General features: G+C 40.0%; 3 protein-coding genes across 5 annotated transcripts in view; 1 reads left to right on the top strand and 2 right to left on the bottom strand.

Annotated features, from left to right (window-relative positions):
* Window positions 1-1,281: 1,281 nt before the first annotated feature.
* LOC135582110 (UMP-CMP kinase 3-like) lies at window positions 1,282-6,773 on the bottom strand. 3 transcript variants are annotated; one of them, XM_065086130.1, is made up of 13 exons: window positions 6,648-6,773; window positions 6,199-6,370; window positions 5,993-6,114; window positions 5,717-5,773; window positions 5,231-5,285; window positions 4,312-4,429; window positions 3,371-3,527; window positions 3,150-3,230; window positions 2,967-3,074; window positions 2,368-2,439; window positions 2,214-2,284; window positions 1,918-1,963; window positions 1,282-1,555 (listed from the first exon to the last, which is right to left on the bottom strand). In XM_065086130.1, the coding sequence occupies exons 4-13, from the start codon at window positions 5,732-5,734 to the stop codon at window positions 1,520-1,522; spliced, it is 762 nt and encodes a 253-aa protein (XP_064942202.1). In that variant the 5' UTR covers window positions 5,735-5,773; window positions 5,993-6,114; window positions 6,199-6,370; window positions 6,648-6,773; the 3' UTR covers window positions 1,282-1,519. The 3 variants fall into 3 exon arrangements, with proteins under 3 accessions (XP_064942202.1, XP_064942203.1, XP_064942201.1); XM_065086131.1 differs by lacking the exon at window positions 5,993-6,114; XM_065086129.1 differs by lacking the exons at window positions 5,993-6,114; window positions 6,199-6,370 and having other exon boundaries at window positions 6,648-6,771.
* Window positions 6,394-8,949, top strand: LOC135595333 (pentatricopeptide repeat-containing protein At1g32415, mitochondrial-like). Its single transcript, XM_065086128.1, has one exon. The coding sequence runs from the start codon at window positions 6,659-6,661 to the stop codon at window positions 8,885-8,887; it is 2,229 nt and encodes a 742-aa protein (XP_064942200.1). The 5' UTR covers window positions 6,394-6,658; the 3' UTR covers window positions 8,888-8,949.
* Window positions 8,950-9,028: 79 nt separating this feature from the next.
* Window positions 9,029-21,350, bottom strand: part of LOC104000174 (uncharacterized) — a 31,961-nt gene continuing 19,639 nt past the window's right edge. Inside the window, exons 19-24 of the mRNA XM_009422156.3 lie at window positions 20,468-20,663; window positions 20,181-20,292; window positions 19,957-20,111; window positions 12,270-13,659; window positions 11,995-12,189; window positions 9,029-9,744 (exon numbers count right to left, since the gene is read on the bottom strand). Coding sequence (XP_009420431.2) covers window positions 9,274-9,744; window positions 11,995-12,189; window positions 12,270-13,659; window positions 19,957-20,111; window positions 20,181-20,292; window positions 20,468-20,663 — 2,519 coding nt within the window. The 3' untranslated portion in view covers window positions 9,029-9,273. The remainder of the gene's footprint in view (window positions 9,745-11,994; window positions 12,190-12,269; window positions 13,660-19,956; window positions 20,112-20,180; window positions 20,293-20,467; window positions 20,664-21,350) is intronic.

Below are 21,350 nucleotides of genomic sequence, written 5' to 3'. Positions count from 1 at the left end.
GCTCTGTAAACAGTGTATGTACATTTCGTATCACTTAATTGTTCTACTCAAACTCATTTTAGGGTATCCACCACTAGATTATGTAAGACTTTGCTTGACTATCCAAAAGAAATCAAACTAGAGGTTCCTATAACTAAAATTAGAATAAAATAGAGCACTTTCTGGGTAGAATGAGAAGTTGGTCCCAAGTTTATAAATAAATAAGGATTTTAATATTTTATTTTCATAAGTATAAAAATCATAATATAACTAACTTTTAAAAATATAAAGACCGAAATGATAAATATAACTAATTACAGAGGATAATATAATTAACTCACTTTTTTTTATCATAAGTTCCAACTAATAGGATAGGATTAACCTCTCATGAGTTGTCACTTTGATCGACAATTTTAAGGCTCGGCTGAAGAACCACCTAATTAAGAGACGAATTAGATCTAAGAATCAAATGCGACATTAATGTCAATAAATGTAGTAAGGTTTCATTTTCACACGGCATCAACACATGCAATCTGTGCGAGAAATTTTGAAGCATCGGGTCAATTAGAAAAGGATAGACCACAGCATAAGCAGATACGACTCTATAATCCAAATGAGGACACTAATAAAATTGAACTAAGCATGATCAAATAGTATCGCTATGTTTGTCCGGTTCAAGGATCGCACCATAGCAACGATCTTTCCGGGATGCACAACCACCAGATTAGTTAATAGTGGGTTTCTAATAGAAGTTTGACTCTTACCAAATCCAACGCGGAAGTTTGAAGAGTATGACAACCAACATGACTTCAATAATTGAATCTCAAATGACAGCAGAGCAGAAACATTCAAAGTCAACCACAAGTCAACCACATGAATTGTAAGTTTCTTTTAGTGTGATTTCCTGTACGACTAAATCCAATGGGAGACCAGTCATAATAAGGAACACTGATAGGCCATTGGTCAAGTAGAATGAACTTAATACGATTTGCAACAAGTCCTCGAACACTAAAGAGCTACTTAAGTATCAATGATCCTATAATAAGAGAGTGGTTTATGCATATATATAATCATGAAGAATTTGCCTTTCTAGAAAGAGGAAGATGAAAAAAAAAATAATAGGTGCATATGCAACATCATGAATATGCATGCGTAAAAGCACAAATTCTTAATTCAAGCATGATGCAGAGCCCAAAATTTACCAAAAATCTTTTCAGTAGCATGTCCTGTTATTGATCAAAGCATTGCAGAAAACAAAATTTTACTCGCACCATTCATTTAATAACTTTTTGGTTTCCGCCATGAGAAAATTTTCATTAGTTCGACCAAGTAAAAAATGTTCATTCAGAAGACTCTGACAAAATGTAGATATGCTTGTTATATATAACATCAGGAGCAGAAAAATGAAAACTACAATATGTATCAAGGCATTGGTAGAGAGAGGCAGCAAGTGAACAATCAAATGCGGCAAGGAATATAACCAATGATCATATACGATAAACAGTTGTCACATTAGTGGAAATACATAGAGGCAGTAGGTTTACAAGGACAGGCGAGCCCTGATCCAGGAAAATATCTGCAAGAACCAAAGAAGAGGGAAATATAATTTGTGTGGTACGTTAACATAATTGCTGACACCATATTGAAATACCAAGACACCACAAATCAAGATTTTATGCATATATGATAATATTGAAATTATTAGACATGCAAATCAAAGTCCAGTGTATTTGTCAGTAACGTAAACCTTACTTGTCCATGTTACTAGATATATGTAGTAGAGTTCGAAAGTGGAAAGGAACATAGATGGGGGAAGCATGAGAGTTGATTGACTTCTTTTCTGGAAACTTGAGATGATCTTTTGTACACTATAATATACTCTTTAGACATTTTACTACCAAAATATAATGTTCATAATTCAAGCAGAACAACATATACCTTCCAGAATGCATACACTATTATCCTCCTTGCAGCTCCACATAACCTGCATAATGCAAAATAAATCACCGATAAACATCAAATTTATCCCTTCTGTGCTTACTTAAGTTTGTAGCAATATCCAAGGTTCTAGAAATATCACTGAACTTAGGATGATCATCATCTTGCATGCAAATAAATTGGCTGGAGAATATACCCAGTGCAAAGCCAACAAGAAAATGGAATAGCTACTGCTGCTCAATACATAGAGCAGCAAAATTCTCAACTAATATCTGTTATAAGGGTCAAGGAATCACCTGTTCATATAAAACACCATGTATTCATGTCCCGTTAGAGTTCTGGTACTTGGATTGCTCAAGTAATTTGCCTGGCAAAGGAATGTACCAAATGTTGTTCATGTACAGAGATGAGACTTCATTGAAAACGGCGACAGGATGATGGTAACTACACCTTAGCAATGAGCGGAGCAAAAATGACTTTTACATCCTCAAAAACCTCATCGACAGGCTTTGCTGCATCAACCTGTGAGAAAAATATATCACTCAATAATTCAAGATTTTCTTAACAAACTTATGATGCATAATATTCATATTGGTCTATGAATGTATCATTTTAAGAATATGCATAACAAGAATATTGGTCTATGAAAGTATCATTTTATGAATATGCATAACATGCATATTGGTCTATGATGCATAACGTGCAAATTTATGAATAGAAAGTATAGTAGAGCACCGATGGCTTGTAAATCCCCAGCAAGAGAACTGCAACTGTACTTAAAAAGTTGTGATAACATATTACTTCTTGGACTAACGGTTGTCATAGAAATGCAATAATCAACTGATTAAGAACTACAAAGTTAGATAATCACAGGGATAGAGTTTGATTAACATCGAGAATGTAACTGCAAGTTAGACCCCCAAATTGATGGAATATACAAACTCAACAGCTGGATGACACATCATCAGGGAGCCATTTGAAAAGCATGATCAAAGACTACCAAATGACAACATTGGGAAGCTCTTAAAAAACAACAACTGAGGAATTACCTTCCGGACTTTGCCCTTCAAGTCGTAATGCTTAATTACAGGCAGAGTGGATTCCTTAAAAACTCTAAAACGTTTCCGCATGGTCTCAGTATTATCATCAGCTCTTCCCTGAAATATAACATGGACTTGAGGGACAAAAAATTGACTGTCAAAACAAGGCAAATTGGTGACAAATTGTAAAACCTGGTTGCGACTTAAAATTCGTCGCTCCAACTCATCCTCTGGGCAATCAAGGTATAAAACAAATTCTGGCTCGATTTTTGTCTGAGAAAACAGATGAAAACTTGAGCTAACGATATGCATCATGATACCTATTCATTATATCAATTAAATGTAGAAAAACAGAATTTCCAAAAGAGTAAGCAAATATCATCGACTAAACAAGTATCAAATTGAAGACTTACAATATTCTCAAAAGCAGCACGATTCTCTTCATCTCGAGGAAACCCATCAATAAGAAACTTGTCATTTGCACTGTCAAGCATAGCCCTTCGTAAGAGCTTAATTGTAACTTCTGGAGGAATAATTTTTCCTTCGTTCATCATGTTTTGAATCATAACTCTGAACAAATAACAGAATAAGGAACAAAATGAGATGAATGTTCAAATGAAGTAAATAAAACAATCAATTAACAGGAAAGAGATTTATTAAAATGCTTAAAGAGAGGGTGTTCGACAGAGTCGGGAATATGGACAAAAAAATAGACCAATGAATCATTTCCATCTGGTTCAATTATATTCATCGAATCCTCAGTTCATAGTGTTAGTTGCCAAGGCAATTGTATAGCTATTCCACTATAGAAAAGCTATTTCATTTATTTTAGATCATCTCTTCCGTGTTGCTTCCATCTCATGATCAGGCTCCGATTGCCTCAGCTATCCCTTCTGCTTCTTTGAACTAAAATTCTCCATCCCTTATACCCCTTGCAAAAGGTACTCAGCTCTTCCTGCACAGTGCCTGATCACTCTCTTCTTCTCTCCCCTTCCCTACCCCTCTCCCTATTTTGTCTCAAGACCAGTAGCCAATTTAACTCATTCACATGTCTCTTTCACCAAGTTTTGCCCACCAGTTTATTAAGAAAGCACCATAAATTAGCCCTTTGCCCAACTGATTATCACCTCGGTGCTGCTTACTGCATGCTGCCTTCTATAAACATCCTCCACTCATTCTTGGTTTCTGTTCAGCCAATTAATGGTTATGGTACTCCAGGACATCCCAAGCAATTCAGGTCTAATCCCTTGACCAGAATGGCATAAGACAAGCTTCGATCAGGCTGGGAAAGACATACACCGCATAAATATAAATAATATATTTCAATAAGATAAAGGCATTCATTATATAATACCCATTTCTAGAACCAGACGTAATTTCCGCACGCAAAAGATCACCAGCACTAAGATGGGTAAAATTAAAGTGTTGAACAATCTTTGCACACTGTGTGCCCTTTCCACTGCCAGGACCACCTGTAACATGTATGATGTGTTAATTGGCTATCAGCATCAGTAGTTATAAAATATTTAACAAGAGAGAGATGTTAGTCAGTGGAAGGAAAGAGAGAGGAAATAGATAAAAGAAAAAAAAATTGACCACCTCTATTTTGAATCTCTCCAAAGCAATTGAGCAAAGTATGCCTTTAGATGCAAGGTTCGAAGAGTATATTAGACATTAATGCACATGACCTACTATGCAATTATCACAACGAATGGTGAAAATTTGATAGAGTATCTCACCAAAAAAATCTTCCATACATGAGACCACGAGCATTTACTATTTAGGGTTGTAATCTTTTGGATCCTTGAATTAAATTTATAATTAATAATTTGATTTTTTGGCACAACCGTAAGGTAGCTAATTTGCAGCGTAGTGACCATCATTCAAGTCATGGAAAAAGCTTCTCGCTTATAAGGGTAAGAATGCATTCATTGAAACAAAATATTGGTGGGAGACTCATGCAATAGGTCACGCTTGTTTATTAATTGACATGATGGAAACATAATGATATGTTTCTAATGACAAGTTCTCATAAACAGGATGACAGTCAATAAGATGCCACAACTTCAAAGAAATTTTGATCACTCTAGGGAGAAAACATCAAATTTATTTATTATATGGCAACTGCTTCACACATGAAAAGAGTGTCAAAATTGTGGTTGGACACTGAAAACCAAAAAGAGTGATGTCATAGAAAGTCAATTATAAAATTATATTTGACCAAACCAGCTGAGTACTTGACATAATCCTATTGTAAGGCAACCGGTACTCACCTAAAACAAACACAACTATGATTTTCTTGTCCCCTGGAAATCCATCAACAATATCCTGCATACAGGTATAGCAATTATACTTTGATACTTAGCATGGCATCAAGTTCGTAATGCTTTTTTTTCTATTATTGCCATAACATGCAAAGTAAGCTTCAGTCTTAGTTAGAAACATACAAGTCTAGACAACTATGTTGAAGTGACAATAATGCACTAACTTTACAAAGAAGAAAGCATAATAAACTATACTGTTGAATCAGTTTTTTAAATCACATAAATAAGAGCAATAATGGCGATAGCCAAAAGCAATTGCAAACAGAAACACCTGGAGACAGAATAACCTCAGGAGACATGTGTATCAAAGAAAGAGAAGTGAAGTGGTAATACTTCCAGCAACATAAAATGTGGAACTTCATTAGGAGTAAGACAAACTTTAGAAAAGATATATACAAAGCAATATTGAGGTCCAAAGGCCAAAGAGGAAGATACCTTGCTAGCATCAGCCATACCGTCCACACAAGTAAGTTAGATTTGGAAGTCTTGTATCTGCAGCACCAAAGAGAACTAGCTCCATAAAGTAAATATAGACCTACTCTGAACAGGCAAATAGATAAGAAGCTTTGAAGGTGCACCCAAAAGGAAATTAGTCCGAAAAACACATCGAATTAATTGGGAAACCATCCATGGTTTAAGCTGCCATCAACCATTCAGATCAGAACCCTGGATTTTATGTATCAGCCTTCATTAACACGGAAACATCCTAACCTCCTTATCTCGAATCGAGAGGAACAGGTAAAGCGATCAGATCCACCGGCGGAGAAAACGAAAGCAACGAATGAGTTCGGGAGATCCGAACAACGCGATCAATAGTCTTATACGAAGAATCCCTGCTAAGCAGCCAAATGGAAGCATTCCGAGAGGAGAATCGCATCAGATCCAAAGATTAGAAGGTAGGCAACGCGGATAGTCACCTGAACGGAGAAGCTTTGCAGGAGATTCCTCCCTTCGTCAATGGGGAAAAAGAACATGAATGGAGGAGCTCGGCAGGAGATACTTCGCTTCGTCGAGGGGCGAACAAGACCGAGGGCAGAGTATTGCGGCAAGTAACGAGACAAGGCAACGAGGCGGGAATCGCATGGAATGCTTATATAGTAGCCAACAGGCAACAGCACGATGAGATGAGATGAAATGAGATGAGATGAGATGAGATGAGATTTTTAAGAATCCCCAACAAAATAAAAAATCTTAAAAATTGATTTATAAAAATCTAAATATTCGATTTTTACGAATCACTGTGTAATTAGTGAGTGTGGCAAAGATTAGTTGTTTTTATGTGGGAAAGAGAAACTTACACGAAGTATAGATTAAGTGAAAGCCATTCGGCGACTGGCGGGCAAAATTTGATATCAAAGACCATTACCTGACGGACTGATGCCCTCGTGCCGCGTCCTATCGTCGTCCGCCATCCATCCCCGCGACCTCCCTCTGCTCCAATGCCTCTCCCGACGCGACCTCCGCGCTGCTCGCCGCGTCCTCGATGACTCCGCCCACCACCCCGGAGCTGTCGTCCGCTGGACCTCCGCCATTTCCCGCTTCGCCAGCGCCGGCTTCCTCCCCGAGGCCGTTGCCCTCTTCGACCTCATGCCCCGCCGCAACCTCGTCACCTGGAACGCTCTCCTCGCCGCTTATCTCCACGCCGGCTGCACGTCCGCCGCCCTGGACCTCTTCGCTCGGATGCCCGGCCGCAATGTCGTCTCCTACACCTCCGCCCTCTGCGCCCTCGCCCGCGCCGGCCGGATCGACGACGCCCGGGCACTCTTCGACGCCCTGCCGGAGCGCAACGTCGTCTCCTACAACGCCATGCTCACGGCTCTGGCCAGGAGTGGGGACCTCGCGGGCGCTCGGAGGCTGTTCGACGAAATGCCCGAGCGGAACGCCGCATCCTGGAACTCGCTCATTGCGGGGTACGCCGAGCGAGGGCACATGGCGGAGGCCAGGAGCCTGTTCGACGAGATGGTGCGGTGCGGGTCCGCCAACGTGGTGTCGTGGACGGCCGTGATCGCGGGGTACGCGCGAGCGGGCGACGTCTGGGAGGCGTACGATCTGTTTCGGATGATGATTCCCGACCCTAACGTCGTCACCTGGACGGCCATGATGGGGGGGTTCGCGTGGAACGGGTTCCATCACGAGGCGGTCTCTCTGTTCCTGGATATGAGTCGGACGGCGGATCGCTTGGAGCCCAACGGTGAGACTCTGCTGTCTTTGATCTACGCCTGCGCCGGCATGGGGTTCCCCTGCTTGGGGAAGCAGGCGCACGCGTACGCGCTGGTCCACGGGATGGACGGCAATGGCGAGGACGGGAGGCTAACAAAGGGCTTCATCTATATGTACTCTCGATTTGGGTACATGGATTGGGCTCGCCACATATTTGACAGAAGTATTCGCAGGTGTGATGCGGTCTGCTGGAACTCCATGATCGAGGGGTATATACGGATCGGACGGCTGGAAGAAGCCCGGCGCCTGTTCGACGAGATCACCGTTGATTCCAGAGAGCTGTCGTGGGTGACCATGATCGTCACGTGGACCATGATGGTGTCCGCCTACTTCGACGCTGGGGACTTGGCGGAGGCGCGGCGGCTGTTCGAGCGGATGCCGGAGCGCGACGCCACCGCATGGACGGTCGTGATCTCTGGACTCGTCAGGAACGAGCGGGTGGCGGAGGCCTTCGGGGCGTTCGCGGAGTCGCGTGCCGCCGGGTTCGCGCCCGAGGGGCACGCGCTCGCGGCGCTGCTGGGGTCGGTCGGATCGGTGGCCCGCCTCGAGGTCGGCGAGCAGGTGCACGGACTGACAGTGAAAACCGGGCCCGCGTCCGACACCGTGCTCCGCAACGCCCTCGTCGCGATGTACGCCAAGAGCGGCGACTTGGAGGGCGCGCGGAAGGTCTTTGAGGAGGAGGACGCGGCGGCGGGGAAAGGAGGAGGGTGGCGCGACGCGGTGACGTGGAACACGATGGTGATGGGTCTGGCGCACCACGGGCGGGCGCACGAGGCGCTGCGGCTGTTCGTGGAGATGAAGCAGGAGGTGGAACCGGACGGAGGCACGTGCCTGGGGGCTCTGACGGCTTGCGATCACGTGGGGATGGTGGACCGGGCGGAGGAGGTGTTCCGGTTCATGGTAGACCGGGGGATCCCGGTCGGGGCGGAGCACTACGCGTGCGTGGTGGACATGTTGGGTCGGGCAGGGCGGTTCGAAGCGGCGGAGCGGTTCGCCGGGTCGGCGCAGGCGGCGGCGGCGGCGGCGGGGGTGGAGGCGTGGGGCGCGTTGCTGGGCACGTGCGGAATGGCGAGGGGCGGAGGCGAGGAGACGGCGGTGGGGGAGCGGGCGGCGCGGATGGTGCTGGGGATGGACCCGAAGAATGCGGCGGGCCACGTGGCTTTGTGCCACGTTTACGCCAGGAGCGGGAGCCACAAGGAAGAAGTGGTGGTGCGGGCGGAGATGGGGAGGAAGGGGGTGAGGAAGAGGCCCGGCTGTAGCTGGATCGGGTGGAGGGGGATGGTACACGCGTTTGTCTGCGGGGATAGATCACATCCACAGACGGACGAGATTTACTCGATGCTAGCTCAGCTCACTAGCGAGATAGGAAGCCTTAGCAATGGATAATGTATAATGTACAGGGACTTTTGGAACATTTCCTTGGGAAAAGAACATTTTTTGTACCGTTATGATACAGTTTTGCTTACGTGACCTAATCTATATGAACTTTGTTGAAATAAAACAACATAAAAAATGTGCGAAAGAATGTTGACCAAAGCACACCCAAAGGAATAACAATAGCTGTTACATCTTGTGCAATCACAACTTATGCGAAATGGGTACGAATGCTACATGCACATAAATGGGAATGAAAGCGACAACCATGAAAATATCGAACAAAATTTCTACGCCACAGCAGACATCTAGTCATTCAAAATACATTACATACGACATCTAGTCATTCAAAAGACATTACAAACGGAAACAACATTAAGCTGTCGTGCACCACTACGTTACCCGAACGGCGAGGCAACTGGCCCAGCAAGAGAATCTGATCTCTTTATGCTTCCCATACCACAGATGATACATCCAGGTGTGGAAAGTGCAGAGAATTTTGAACCACAAAGGTCACAAACATCGTGCCCAATGGTGGAAAGGCGACTGAGAGTGGCAGCACAGAACTGGGAGGGGTCCTCAAATGGGTCAATGGATTTGTTCGACAAACCCCTTTGCACACACATATCAGTGAGACCCCTCAGCTCCTCTTGCTTGCTTGGGGGTGCCTTCGAGAGGAGGAGATCAAGCATTTGTTTCGCATAAGCATAATTTTGAACCTCCATGTTCCTCTTGATTGCTGTTCTAATGCAGTTGATGCGGTGTTTTGCCTGGAGGGGCAGGGAAGCAAGATGACGTGACAGTCTTGCCATTTCATCTTTTGCACTGAGAGCTCCAGGTCCTTGAACCTTTTGGAGGCGAGCAATTTCCTGAAATAAGTAAATGTGTCAATCCAAAGCTGCCAGTAACCAATAAATGTCATGGTATCAAGAGTATGAATAACAATGCCTAGAACAGATACAGATGACAAGGTTAATGTCAACAATTATGAAAATTTGAACATTACACCTTCCAGAAGAACAACTCTATTCGTTGTAATTAAGTATATAAAGAAATATACCAATTGTATAAGTTATTAGCTAGTGCTACAACTCTGACTGATCCCACCCACACAAGGAATGCCAATAATGATATGATTAGTAACTACCAAATGCAGTTTCAAATCCAGTTCAGTGAAAATACAAACACAGAAGAGACTAAATATAGGCACGAGGCAATTTGTCCCTACAGTATATTAGTTAGACTAACTTGTACTAAAAATGATCACATCATTCACTCACCAATCATAGTGCAATAAGAGATATATATTACAAGAATATCAATGATTCCAAAACTAAAGGTTCTAACTTCTTAGTCAAAAGTTATATCTCAATGAAAGTTGATTACTGGCAAACCTAACCTGATGAAATATAAGGGCAATTCTGCTTTCAGCTAAATCCTTAAACATTTTTTATATAAAATCTTTTCAATTCATCTGCTACAAGTAATGTGTTACAAATGCATTGTTCTTTCATCCCAACACCTAGAACCAAAGAAAAAAAAACCCTTGCAAAATGAGTCATAGGCTTATGGATTCTGTGTATAATTCTAAAGGTAATTGGTTCCATATAAGCATAAAAACAGGGTAAGATCAGCATATAATTACCAGTCTGCTGGTATGGTGGTGCAGACTGGACCCACACGGGTCTGATACCAAAGCTGTAAACATTTCTCTATGGATACATCTTAAGAGAACTTTGTTTCTTGAATATCGATCTAATCTACTAGGATTGAGATGGACATAGAGTTACTTATACAATTTTATATTACTTTAATTAGTAGACTATGATCAATGAAATTAAACAATAGTCTTATTTTACATTAAATTCATAGTATTCTCTCTAGCTTCTTTACTAAGTTGAGCTTTGGCACCATAATGAGATAGCACCTTCGCAACATGGGAGACCATGCTTTGAGTCATGGAACTACTTTACCAACAACAATACCAACACGTGCACTAACCTTTTCCACACCTATACTAACAGGAGCCTCATACAATAGAACATCCTTTTATCGAGCATTAAACTAGGGTTAAGGAAATTAAAATTTTAAAATAATAATCTTATTTCATTTATCATAAATTTGTAGTATTCTTTCCATATTCTTTCATGATAAATATTTAGTGACATGTTTAAATACCCTTTATCATTTATCAAGTTGTAAGCCTCAAGGATCTTAATTCGATTGCCATCGATGTGGAATAGGGTTGTGACAAGATTTTAATCCTTAGTAATAACTACATATTCTAATACTATAATAAAATGTCAAACTTTGTCATATATACTACAGTACAATTAAATTATCTGTTACATCTACATATATATTACTTTATTTTTTTCAAATATAATGATGCATTCAGCATATCCAAACCATACAGATGTATATGTTTTGGAGAAAAATAGCCATAGAAAGAGAATTAACATAAATTTTGGAAGTCAATATATTTCCTCAACTGAATCATATGACTCTATAATATATTTATTTCTTTTCTGTTATTGTTTGTACAATTGAAATGCATAGATGATCTAGCACTTCACTGTCACAACAAAGTACCACTCAAATTGTAATATCTATGCAGTCCTTTAAATGCCAATGACCAGTTTCATGTTACAGATTTGTACTAGAGCAACATTCTTTCTTTTTCCTACTCAGAGAATAGATATGATGACTGTACCAGGATAGCATCCTTCTTAATAACTTGCAAGAAAAAACTCCCTCTCTGACTTGAGATCAAATATTCTACAAGCTATAATATGCTAGAACACTAGAATCCACGGGAAGAAAAGGAAAGGAATATTCTATACTATAGTTGATCAGTCAAATACTACTGTGTGACATGGTTGAAATTTTAACAAATTTGGCATACTATAACACTTCTATGCTACCAAAAAGACACAAGTACAGCACAGAGAAATTTTTGAAGGGTGTATTTCACTATTTTGTATCATTTTGTACTTTCTTGAAACATATTGGTTTAAGCATTAATTAATAATGCTAAGAGGTAAAGAAAATTATCAAACTATGTATCACACACCCTTGGCTTTGCAAGTTAAATAATGTTTCTGAATTGTGGATAGTACCTGTAGTATAGCAACCGCTATCTTGTATTGGGCACAGATCGTTGCCTGTGCTTTAATATCAGATCCACGTGACTGATCCTTAGCAAGAGCCAAGAAAGCTTCATCCAAGCAAGACAAGGCATCAGAAAGTTGATTTTGCTCAAGGTGCGCAAGGCCTGTCTTGAAACATACTGAAGCAGCAGCACCACGAGGAACCTACACAAATTATGGAGACATAAATCAAGTAATCAACCAATGTATCAAAGCTATTTTTGTTAATCTGCGAACATGCTTACCTGGCCAGGGCGCACAGCAGTAGGTTGAGATGGAGGGAGAGGTGAAGTTTTTGTTGCATTGTCCCCAGAGTTGGACCCTTCGAGAAAACTGAGATCAACTGGCTGTACAGTGTTGGGACTCCGAGGAGGAAGATTTTGGGACTGTGGAGGAACTCCACCATCAGGAAGACCAACTGGTGCAAGGGGTGTAGCAGACTGCTGTGACACTTGGGGCTGCTGCGATTCTTGTGGTGGCACTCCACCATCTGGAAGGCCAATATCAGCCATTACATTCTGGCTGGAAGCCAATTTGCTCCTGTCCATGACTTGAGCATTTTGATCAACTCTTGACAAGTATTGTCCAGGAGGAGGGAGTGCAGCTGCGACTTGCAGTGATGAAATGGTATTCTGGAAAAAGTCCTCTGGAATTGGTCCAGCTGCCACTCCCATACCAGTAACCATCGGATTAGACTGTGTTGATGTTTGTGCTGATAATGTATCAGCCCCAAACATGTCACCAGCAGTAACTGGTGCATTTGGATTACTATCAGGGGTTGTTTGAGTAGAAATAAGTGAGAAATCTTGGGGTGGTCCGGATAGTGACTTGGTTCTTATAGGATGGCCCAGTCCTAATTGTTTTGTGGCTTCTTTGAGTTTGTTGACATCCACTGTAGCTGCAGTAATTGGCTTGTCACGAATTCTTATATGAATCTTTTTGGTTTTTGCTGTTGTTTCATCTTCATCGCTACTACCACCATCAACAACACCATACAAGGCTTTCTTAAACTCTTCCTCTGCCTTTGCCTGCTCATCAGTTGGAGCAGTAGGACCTGCCAACTGTTTAGTCAAGTTATCAACCATTGGATCTCCCTTTGAATTACCTATCACGCTTGCTTTGTTCTGCTTCAATTGAGACTCAAATGGAGACTTGTTTTCACCACTCACTGCTGACAGTACTTTAACTAAACTCTTTTCATTTGCTTCAACCACAGTGCCCCTTCCCCTAATTGCACCCAAGTATACACCAATATGATCGGCCACAATAACTGGGATGCCACCATCATCAGTCCTCATGTATGGCATAACTTCTCCTGCTAGCTCCCACTGTGGTATATCCTTCATATTGATTGGTGTCTTGATGTCCCAGTTCCCTCCACCCCATTCTGGACCTTTAGGTACCATACTTTCAGCAGCAAAATTAGCAAAGATACCCTGTGTCCATCCAGTTGAACGGACCCTTAAGATTCTTTCACAGGATCGCCTTAGCTCTGAATCAATAGCAGCTTCCTCTAATTTCTGGGCAAGGTGACGCATGGCACTAGGATTCAAGTGACATATAAATAGATCAAGCATGCTTTCATAATCTGAAATGACCTCAAAAGTCTCTTTTGCACTGTCATACTGGCCATACCTGACAATGTTATGTGATAATTTGTCATGCATTATAAGGTCAAACTGAGGCATAATCATACCGAAAGTGAAGTTGTTTCTTGGGAAATGACAAAACATAAAACAAAATTGGGAACAGAGAAATGATGGTATTACAATCATATAAAGTAGAAAAAGGGAAAACATAAAATAGGAGACCCTGTGCAAAGAAATAAATACATTTGACATAACAGCAAAGTTATTCTAACAACAAAGGCTTTACATAATTAAAGCAGCTCATTAACTTATCTGTCTTTCAGTTTACACCTTTTTCCTCATGAAACAGCACTCTTGCTTTTGAGATAAGCAAAATTATTTCATGTCAGTACAATGTAAAATTACCATAACCTATGGCACCTAATGGTTCACTATGAACGGTAATCAGAGGACCGGCAAACCAACACTGGCAAAAGGCCAGTAACATCTGGAGGACCTAGAGAGAGAGAGAGGAGGTCCAGAGAAGGAGGAGGAGGTATCATGTATTAGTGGGAGGTGATGGCGGCAAAATGAATGATGAACAGAAGAGGTGGCAGAAGAAAAGGAGGTGGGTGATGGCAAAGGATGAGGAGGAGAAGAAGACAAGTAGCGGAGGAAAAGGAGGCAATGGAAGGAGACAGAGAAGACAACTATAAACAACTGTCAACAATTTATTAAAACAGTAAAAATTTAGTTCAAGGTAACAGACTTACCGATCAATAAGAGTGTGTACTGATCACTTGCAGCCAGTACACATGGTTCGATAACTTTACCTGATGGTACAGAACATACTGACCCAAACCAAACAAGACCACACTGTCTACATCCCGTTTGCTTATCACACTAATAAATTCCAGTCTGTATCAATGGGCATGGTCAGTATTTAAAACCACTAAAGAAAGACACCAAAGGTGGTGTTTCTGATGAACATGCCTGTACAGCTGGCGTAGGCTAACTGTGTTTTCATTTTCTCTCTCCTCGATCAGTAATAACACTAGAGTGGTGATGTTTCCCTCTCCCAATCCCTGCTCTCCTCTTCACAACTTTTAAAACAAAGTCTCATTGCAACTCAAGTTTCTAATAATCTATAACTATCACTCCATTCTGTTGCCCAACCCATATTCTTAGACCTAGTGATTTAAAAAGCACTATGCGCCAAAGTCCCAAAATACCCGAGGCCTAGCCCGAGCTAAGCGGGACGCTTTGAAATATTAAAATATAAAAATATATAATACAATTGATAAATATGATGATATAAATAAAAATACGACATTAAATTATAAAGATCTAAAATACCAAGTCACATTATCCATCTTCTAATAATAAAAAATATCAAAAAACTCAAAACAATAAAGTTCTACATCAAATTCAACCATTATCATAATCAATATTGTCATTCTCAAACATATCATCTTTTTTTTCCTTTCATCCCTCTTCATTAAAATAAGTTTCCTCCTCTTCGACAATGGCATGAGATGAACTTGAGGCTTTTGCACTCATTTTTGCTTTCGTCATCTGTCTTGTATATGTCTGCAATTCTCCAACACCTAAGGCTGTTGCCACATCTTTCCATGTCAAGCTGTCATCTTCAAATACAAGTTCGTCTTCGGCATCTTGCAAGTTCGCACTCATTTTCCCGACCAACCACTCATATTTGAATCATCAATGTCTTGTAATGAGATTGGATCAATACTATTTCGCAAACCATGAGCTTTCAATTCTTGATTATATTTATATAACTCAGATCATGTAATCGTTGATGTTCTGACTGATTTCTTCTCTTTGTGTGAATCTATCATATTAATTTAAAAATATATTAATATATCTATCTAAAAAAATTAATTGAAACAAAAATATTCTATGATTCCTACATACTCAAAGACACTCCAATTTTGTTCACAACCCGCAGCACTACAAGTCAAACTAATTATTTTGATAGTCAATTGCTACAAGTTGGGGTGGAATCTCCAAATAGACTCCGTCATTCAACAACAAAATTTACTTTATTATTAATAATAAAGTACTATATATGAAATTAATTATATAAATTTATAAATATCTGGGGTAAGGTTTGAAATTCCGTACCTTGCCAATGAATCGAGCTTTGCTCGGTACATTGTACCGAGCGGTATATATATATATATAAAGGCGTATGCAGCCTCGACGACGTTGCCTCCTCTTTTCCTTGTCACCTCGTCTACTGCATTTAGCGAAGAAGACGACGAAGACGTCGACGGCCGTAGACGTCTCCAGCCTTTGGCGAAGAACACAATGAAGACCGCAGACGTCTCTGGCCTTCGGTGAAGAACGCGGCAAAAAAGAAGGTCGTAGAGTCGCAAATGAGGCAATGAAGAAGACCGCCTCTTCCGCTGCCCTAACCGCCGCTCCCTTGATCCCACGCCTCTAGATCCTCCTCTTTATGACTATCCTCGCCGTTACCTCCTGGATTAGGATCGTTGAGGGAGGGCGGCGTCGGATCGGGATCGAGAAAGGGCGTGGAAACAAGTTTGCGCCGAGGTTCTCCCGATTCTCCCTCTTCTTTGAACGCCCTCTCCTTCCTTCTTCAACGCTTCTCCCTCAACCTCGCCACAGCAAAGCCGCTATATCAAGCAGACTGCCTGATAGCAGGTGGTCCGCGTACCAGTTCATAGGCGGACCGATACATTCCGCCTGGACGGGGCGGTACGATTCGAAATAGCAAACCTTGATCTGGGGATGTAGTTATCCTAAATCGAACTGTCATTGGAATTCGAAAAAAACCATCGACATTCTTATATAAAGATAATTCACGTACGATCTTATCTTGCATCTCAAGACTTAGAATCAATCTTGCAATGCACTTATATAACCTATTTATAACTTCTGCATCAAACTAAATGGAGGTGTTCTTATAAAAAAAATTCTAGATTCAAATAATATCCTGTTGCATGTAATGGATGATGAAGTTGACAATTCCCTCTTTCACCAATGAGTGCAAATATTTTCTTATACTTTTTTTTATTTCCATCAAAAGACTTTTGAATTGTCTCCTTTGCTCTATCCATAGCCTCATAAATATATCTCATTGAAGACTTATTTTCATTATCTGCCAACCGAATGACTTGAATAAGAGGGCTCATTACTTTTAATGTATAAACTATAAGATTCCGAAAGGACGATATTAAGATAATATCACCGGCCCTCTTGCCTTTCTGTTCTTTTGCCCATTTACTTGCCAGTCATTTCTTTAAAGTAAACATGTTTCTCAGGTTATGTTTTTTACGATGCACGCTCTATAATATCAAGTAGCAAATCGGGTGACACCTTATCTCACCAATTCCTTTTTGCCTATGAATTCTTTTTTAACCTTCAAATTCTCAATATGATTATAGAGATATCCAACTACAAAGATTGCCCTTTCTAAAGTCTTCTTGATGTCAGGAATCTTTCCAATATCCTCCAACATTAAATCAATGCAATGTGCCGCAAATGGAGTCCAATATAAGTGGGCTACTTGCTTTACGTAATTAACCTAAGACAAAATATAAGAAAATTAATAAGACTTAGGAGTCACATAGTTCTTCCATTCAAATTAGAGACAAAGTAATTAAAAAAATTAAAAAGATAAATATTATCGGCTAACATATAGTTGCTTCCATTGTCGGCTATAACTTGAACGATATTTTATTCACCAATTTCTTTTATAAAATTATCGAGCAACTCATATCTTTTCTCTTAATTTCATAAAAGATAATGTATCTATTGACTTCACAAACATAGTTTCTAAAGAACAGTTGATCATAAAATTAATTATACTCCTATGTCTCTTGTCAATCCAAGCATCTAACATAATAGAGCAACCATGTTTTGTCGATGATTCATCGTGGCCCTTTAATAAGTCATTTGTATAATCCAACTCTGTTTTCAATAATGGAACTCGCAACTCATAATAACTTGGAGGTTTTAATCCCCTACCATACCTTCCAATGGATTCAATTATCTTTTTAAAACTGTCTAAACGACAAATACTAAGAGGAAGGCCAACTTGATAGAAAAAGCGAGCAATGTACTAAATCCTTCTTCCCCTAATTTTCTTTTCACAAGCATAACTTATATTCATTTGTATTAATTTTGCTCCTGCTTGCCCTTGCTGCTTCTATGATCCTTGATACATATATATCCATCGATCCATTTTTACCCTTCTTAATAATCATGACTTCTTTTCTTTTTCTGTCATATACTCTTTTCTCACTTGAATTGATATTTTCTAAATAATCTTTTTTTTTGTCATCCTTCATATGTTCGACATTATCCTCGGGTTAAATCTCATAATATTCATTCATTTGCATCTTTTTTTTAGTCATATAAATCAGCAACTCTTCTTTTACATCATGTGGACACTTCTTGCATGCTGATACATTCTTGAAGTTCCCTACTTGATGCTGCTTTGCACGGAAAATACCACCTCTAGTAGTCTTATCATAGAAGATTCAAGTAATTGCATTAGGATTTTTATGATCCTTTAAATAATTGTATTTCCAAGCAGGATTCTTTCTTGAATTTATTGAAAATTCTTTTGAATTGCTTTGTACACTTGTCATTAATCCTCAAACCCTAATAACAGTTCTAAATAAATATAGATTAGCAGCGCTAAAATCTAAATAAGAACTATCATATTATAACAGTAGTTAACAATCTATTGTTTAACAGTAGTTAAGTGGAAAAAAGAGTTACCAATAGTGGAAAGTGGGAAAGGAGAGGGTGACAATGATAGAGGAACTTTCGGACGACGACGACGACGACAGAGGAAGCTACAGACGACAACAACAACGACAAAGAAAGCTTTGAACAACGATAGCGAAACCTGTGAACAACAACATTGTAGGCGAAGGAAGCTTTATATTTGTTCGTTGGTGGTAGAGGAAGCTATAGTCCTCTCCCTCGACGGTTGAAGGAGCTACACACAGAAGCAACGACGATCCTATGCGTCAACGACGAAGACAGCGATGAAGGAAGTGTCTGCAGCGGAGGCAGCAACTACACTAGGGTTTAAGGCTCGGGGTCACACGAGGGAGTGGGGGGTGGGTTTTGTAACTATAGTAATACTATGTAGCTTAGTTGGTTTAATCAAACCAACTAGTTTTTGTTCAATCGAACTAGACTTAATAGTCTAGTTCGGTTGCATGGCACTAGTCTAGTTTGATTGCACGGTTTCAATCAGGTGCTCGCCTAAGGCACCCGACACCTGGGTTCAGACGAGCGCCCAAGCAACACTTCACTAAAGCGTGTCGCCTAAACAATCTGTGAAGCGCTTGGGCCTTGCCTCGCCTCACCCGAGCACCTTTTTAAACCCCTGCTCAAACCTTGTAGTCCATTTAGAGGATCATAAAGTTTGATAATTTTTTTTGGAATAAATTTTAAGACCTAACAATGGTATCATATGGTACCAGTACCACATGGTGCATTCAAGGGTTAAGGCCTAATCAAAACCAGAGTCAAAACCAAGTTTTTCGGCACAACCTTCTGCCAACAAATTTATACCACCAGCATAGAACAAGAAATTGCCACGTCTCAAGGATGTGCCATCAGCAATTTAAATATATAAATAAAGTAAGAAGCAAGAAGTATATGTGGTTCAAGTGCCTTGTTTTTCATAATACACAGCGTGTAGGGTTTGAAATGCAATTTCTCGACAAGCTAAAAAGCTAGTAGATATTAATTAAACAATCAAAAGTATAATGATATAGTAGCTTTGTCAACTTAATTAAATACATACCAAGAAAAACAAATACTAAAGCTGAAAATTTCAAGATAGACTATATATATTAAGTTTGAAAGTGCAAACACAATTAGATTTGGTGATCTTTGATGGGACCCATAAATATTGGGCCAAACAAATTGGTCCAACCAGTTTTTGAAAACCTACTAATTATTAACTTGAGGTCTTCCCTATAAGCAAGTGTAGGAACTTAATGCATTAGCAATTGGAAGTCTCACAGGCTCTCCCAACTGCACATAAATCATTTAGATATCAGGCACTTCTACTATCATTCTATAAGCCATTGAAAGATCCAATTATTTTAAAAGGGTAAGTGATCTAGCCCATCTACTTCAATTCCTGTTTAGTTCAATCTGTCAGTCTAAACACAGTACTTCTCAAGTGGAGCTCACACTAGCACATTTCTACAAAAAATGGATCCAATATAATAAGAAGCAAACTTAAGCGAGAACATAAGAGGGGTAAATTTCAAAGCTAGGTTAGCAGTAAAGCATTATACACACTAGGTGAATTGAAGCAGAAAAGAATTTGAAGTGATAGACATACTTGATACAAGCATATCCCAACTGCCGAAAGCGATGGAATAAATAAGATGTAGGAGGGCACTGAGGATAGTCTCTGGATCGAAGAAATTCATCCTTCAGAACTGATAATGCAGTAGAAAAGCGGAGAGCTTTGGTTGCATAACTGCTACGCAGAGCCTAATGTAATTTGAAAAGGTTTTCAGAGCCAATAATTTACATTAAAATAAATAGATAATGTACAGATACCTGTGTGAACTGAGGACCTGCTTGAGATAATGAAACAGCAAGATCTCCACAGACAGGGGATCCTTTAGCCAAGATATCCAGAGACCTTGGTGTAATGCGTAAACTGTCAAACCTGTGATGACAAAGTACTAATGAAGCAAATAGCTAAATTCATATTGAAAATGACTAATGCATAAAGCAGATCAAAGATGTTTTGTTTAACACAGAAATAACCCATCAAATTTGACAGCACAAAAATCTTTGCATTTTCAGATGACACCAAGATAAAGCACAAAAGGAATAGAAACCTTGATGATATTTGATATAAGACTTCTGAAAGATCAAGCTTCTGCTCAAAGTGTTGCTGCATGGTTGCAAATCCAATTAGAAGGGGTTCAAGTAACCCCACAAGACAGCTCCGTATTTCAACTCCCTTTTTCTGTCTAGGATTTATGTCTGTTGGATTTACTAGTAACAGGCGGTCATTCAAGGCACCAATCAGAACTGCATCATGGCAAAATGATGTAAATGGCTCAGGAGTAAGCAGGAAAGCTTAGAATGGATAAAATTTGGCAATGTCAAAGACATAAAATGCAATCAAATCATTCTGTTACAACTAGACCTCAAAATATCCTATAATTTGTAACCCTAGCTTCTTCTTGTATAGCAGTTAAGAAACCTTTTGCAGATCATAGCTTTGTATTTTTCTTCTTTGTAAACTTTTATGAGACACAGTCTTCACGTTTTAACAAAGTCAATACAGAGGAAAATCAGTTAATTGGCTATTAAATTAAGATCAATTTTTATAGAAGATTAAAGACCAACTGTAATTGTAAGTACCTTTGCAATTGGTTTTCCTATCATTTGGGTAATAACAAAAAGCAAACACAACCATCTTAATGACCTACTTCGGCAAGAATCAATTCAAAGTCACCTGAGAATTTGGAAAAGCAATGTTGGTCTTTAGCCTATTCTTTTTGGTACTAAATATGGATGAGAACTACGAATTTGGCAAATCAGTTCTCCCACTAAGTCTGGCAGCTTAAGCTTCAGTCAATAACTTGGATGTCATCCCTTTTCCAACAGAGAAAAGGTTCTGCTAGCCGACTTGAATTTTGTTGAAGTGTTATCAGCATCATATGTCATGGTACATGCCTTATAGCTTAGGACTCCTCAGTAACTTAAACTCGT

This window comes from Musa acuminata, chromosome BXJ1-10 (genome assembly GCF_036884655.1).
Source record: "Musa acuminata AAA Group cultivar baxijiao chromosome BXJ1-10, Cavendish_Baxijiao_AAA, whole genome shotgun sequence".
Taxonomy (NCBI): domain Eukaryota; kingdom Viridiplantae; phylum Streptophyta; class Magnoliopsida; order Zingiberales; family Musaceae; genus Musa; species Musa acuminata.
The sequence above is the reverse complement of the archived record's forward strand: the minus strand, read 5'-3'. Positions and strand labels throughout refer to the sequence as shown.

What these genes read in the sequence shown, in the direction of transcription:
- LOC135582110 (XM_065086130.1), bottom strand. An exon ending in TTGCTCCGCTCATTGCTAAG is followed by an intron (nt 2,285 to 2,367) that starts GTGTAGTTACCA and finishes TTCCTTTGCCAG; the next exon opens with GCAAATTACTTGAGCAATCC. An exon ending in ATGGTGTTTTATATGAACAG is followed by an intron (nt 1,964 to 2,213) that starts GTGATTCCTTGA and finishes TGCATTATGCAG; the next exon opens with GTTATGTGGAGCTGCAAGGA.
- LOC135595333 (XM_065086128.1), top strand. Translation starts at nt 6,659, where the DNA reads ATGCCCTCGTGCCGCGTCCTATCGTCGTCCGCCATCCATCCCCGCGAC.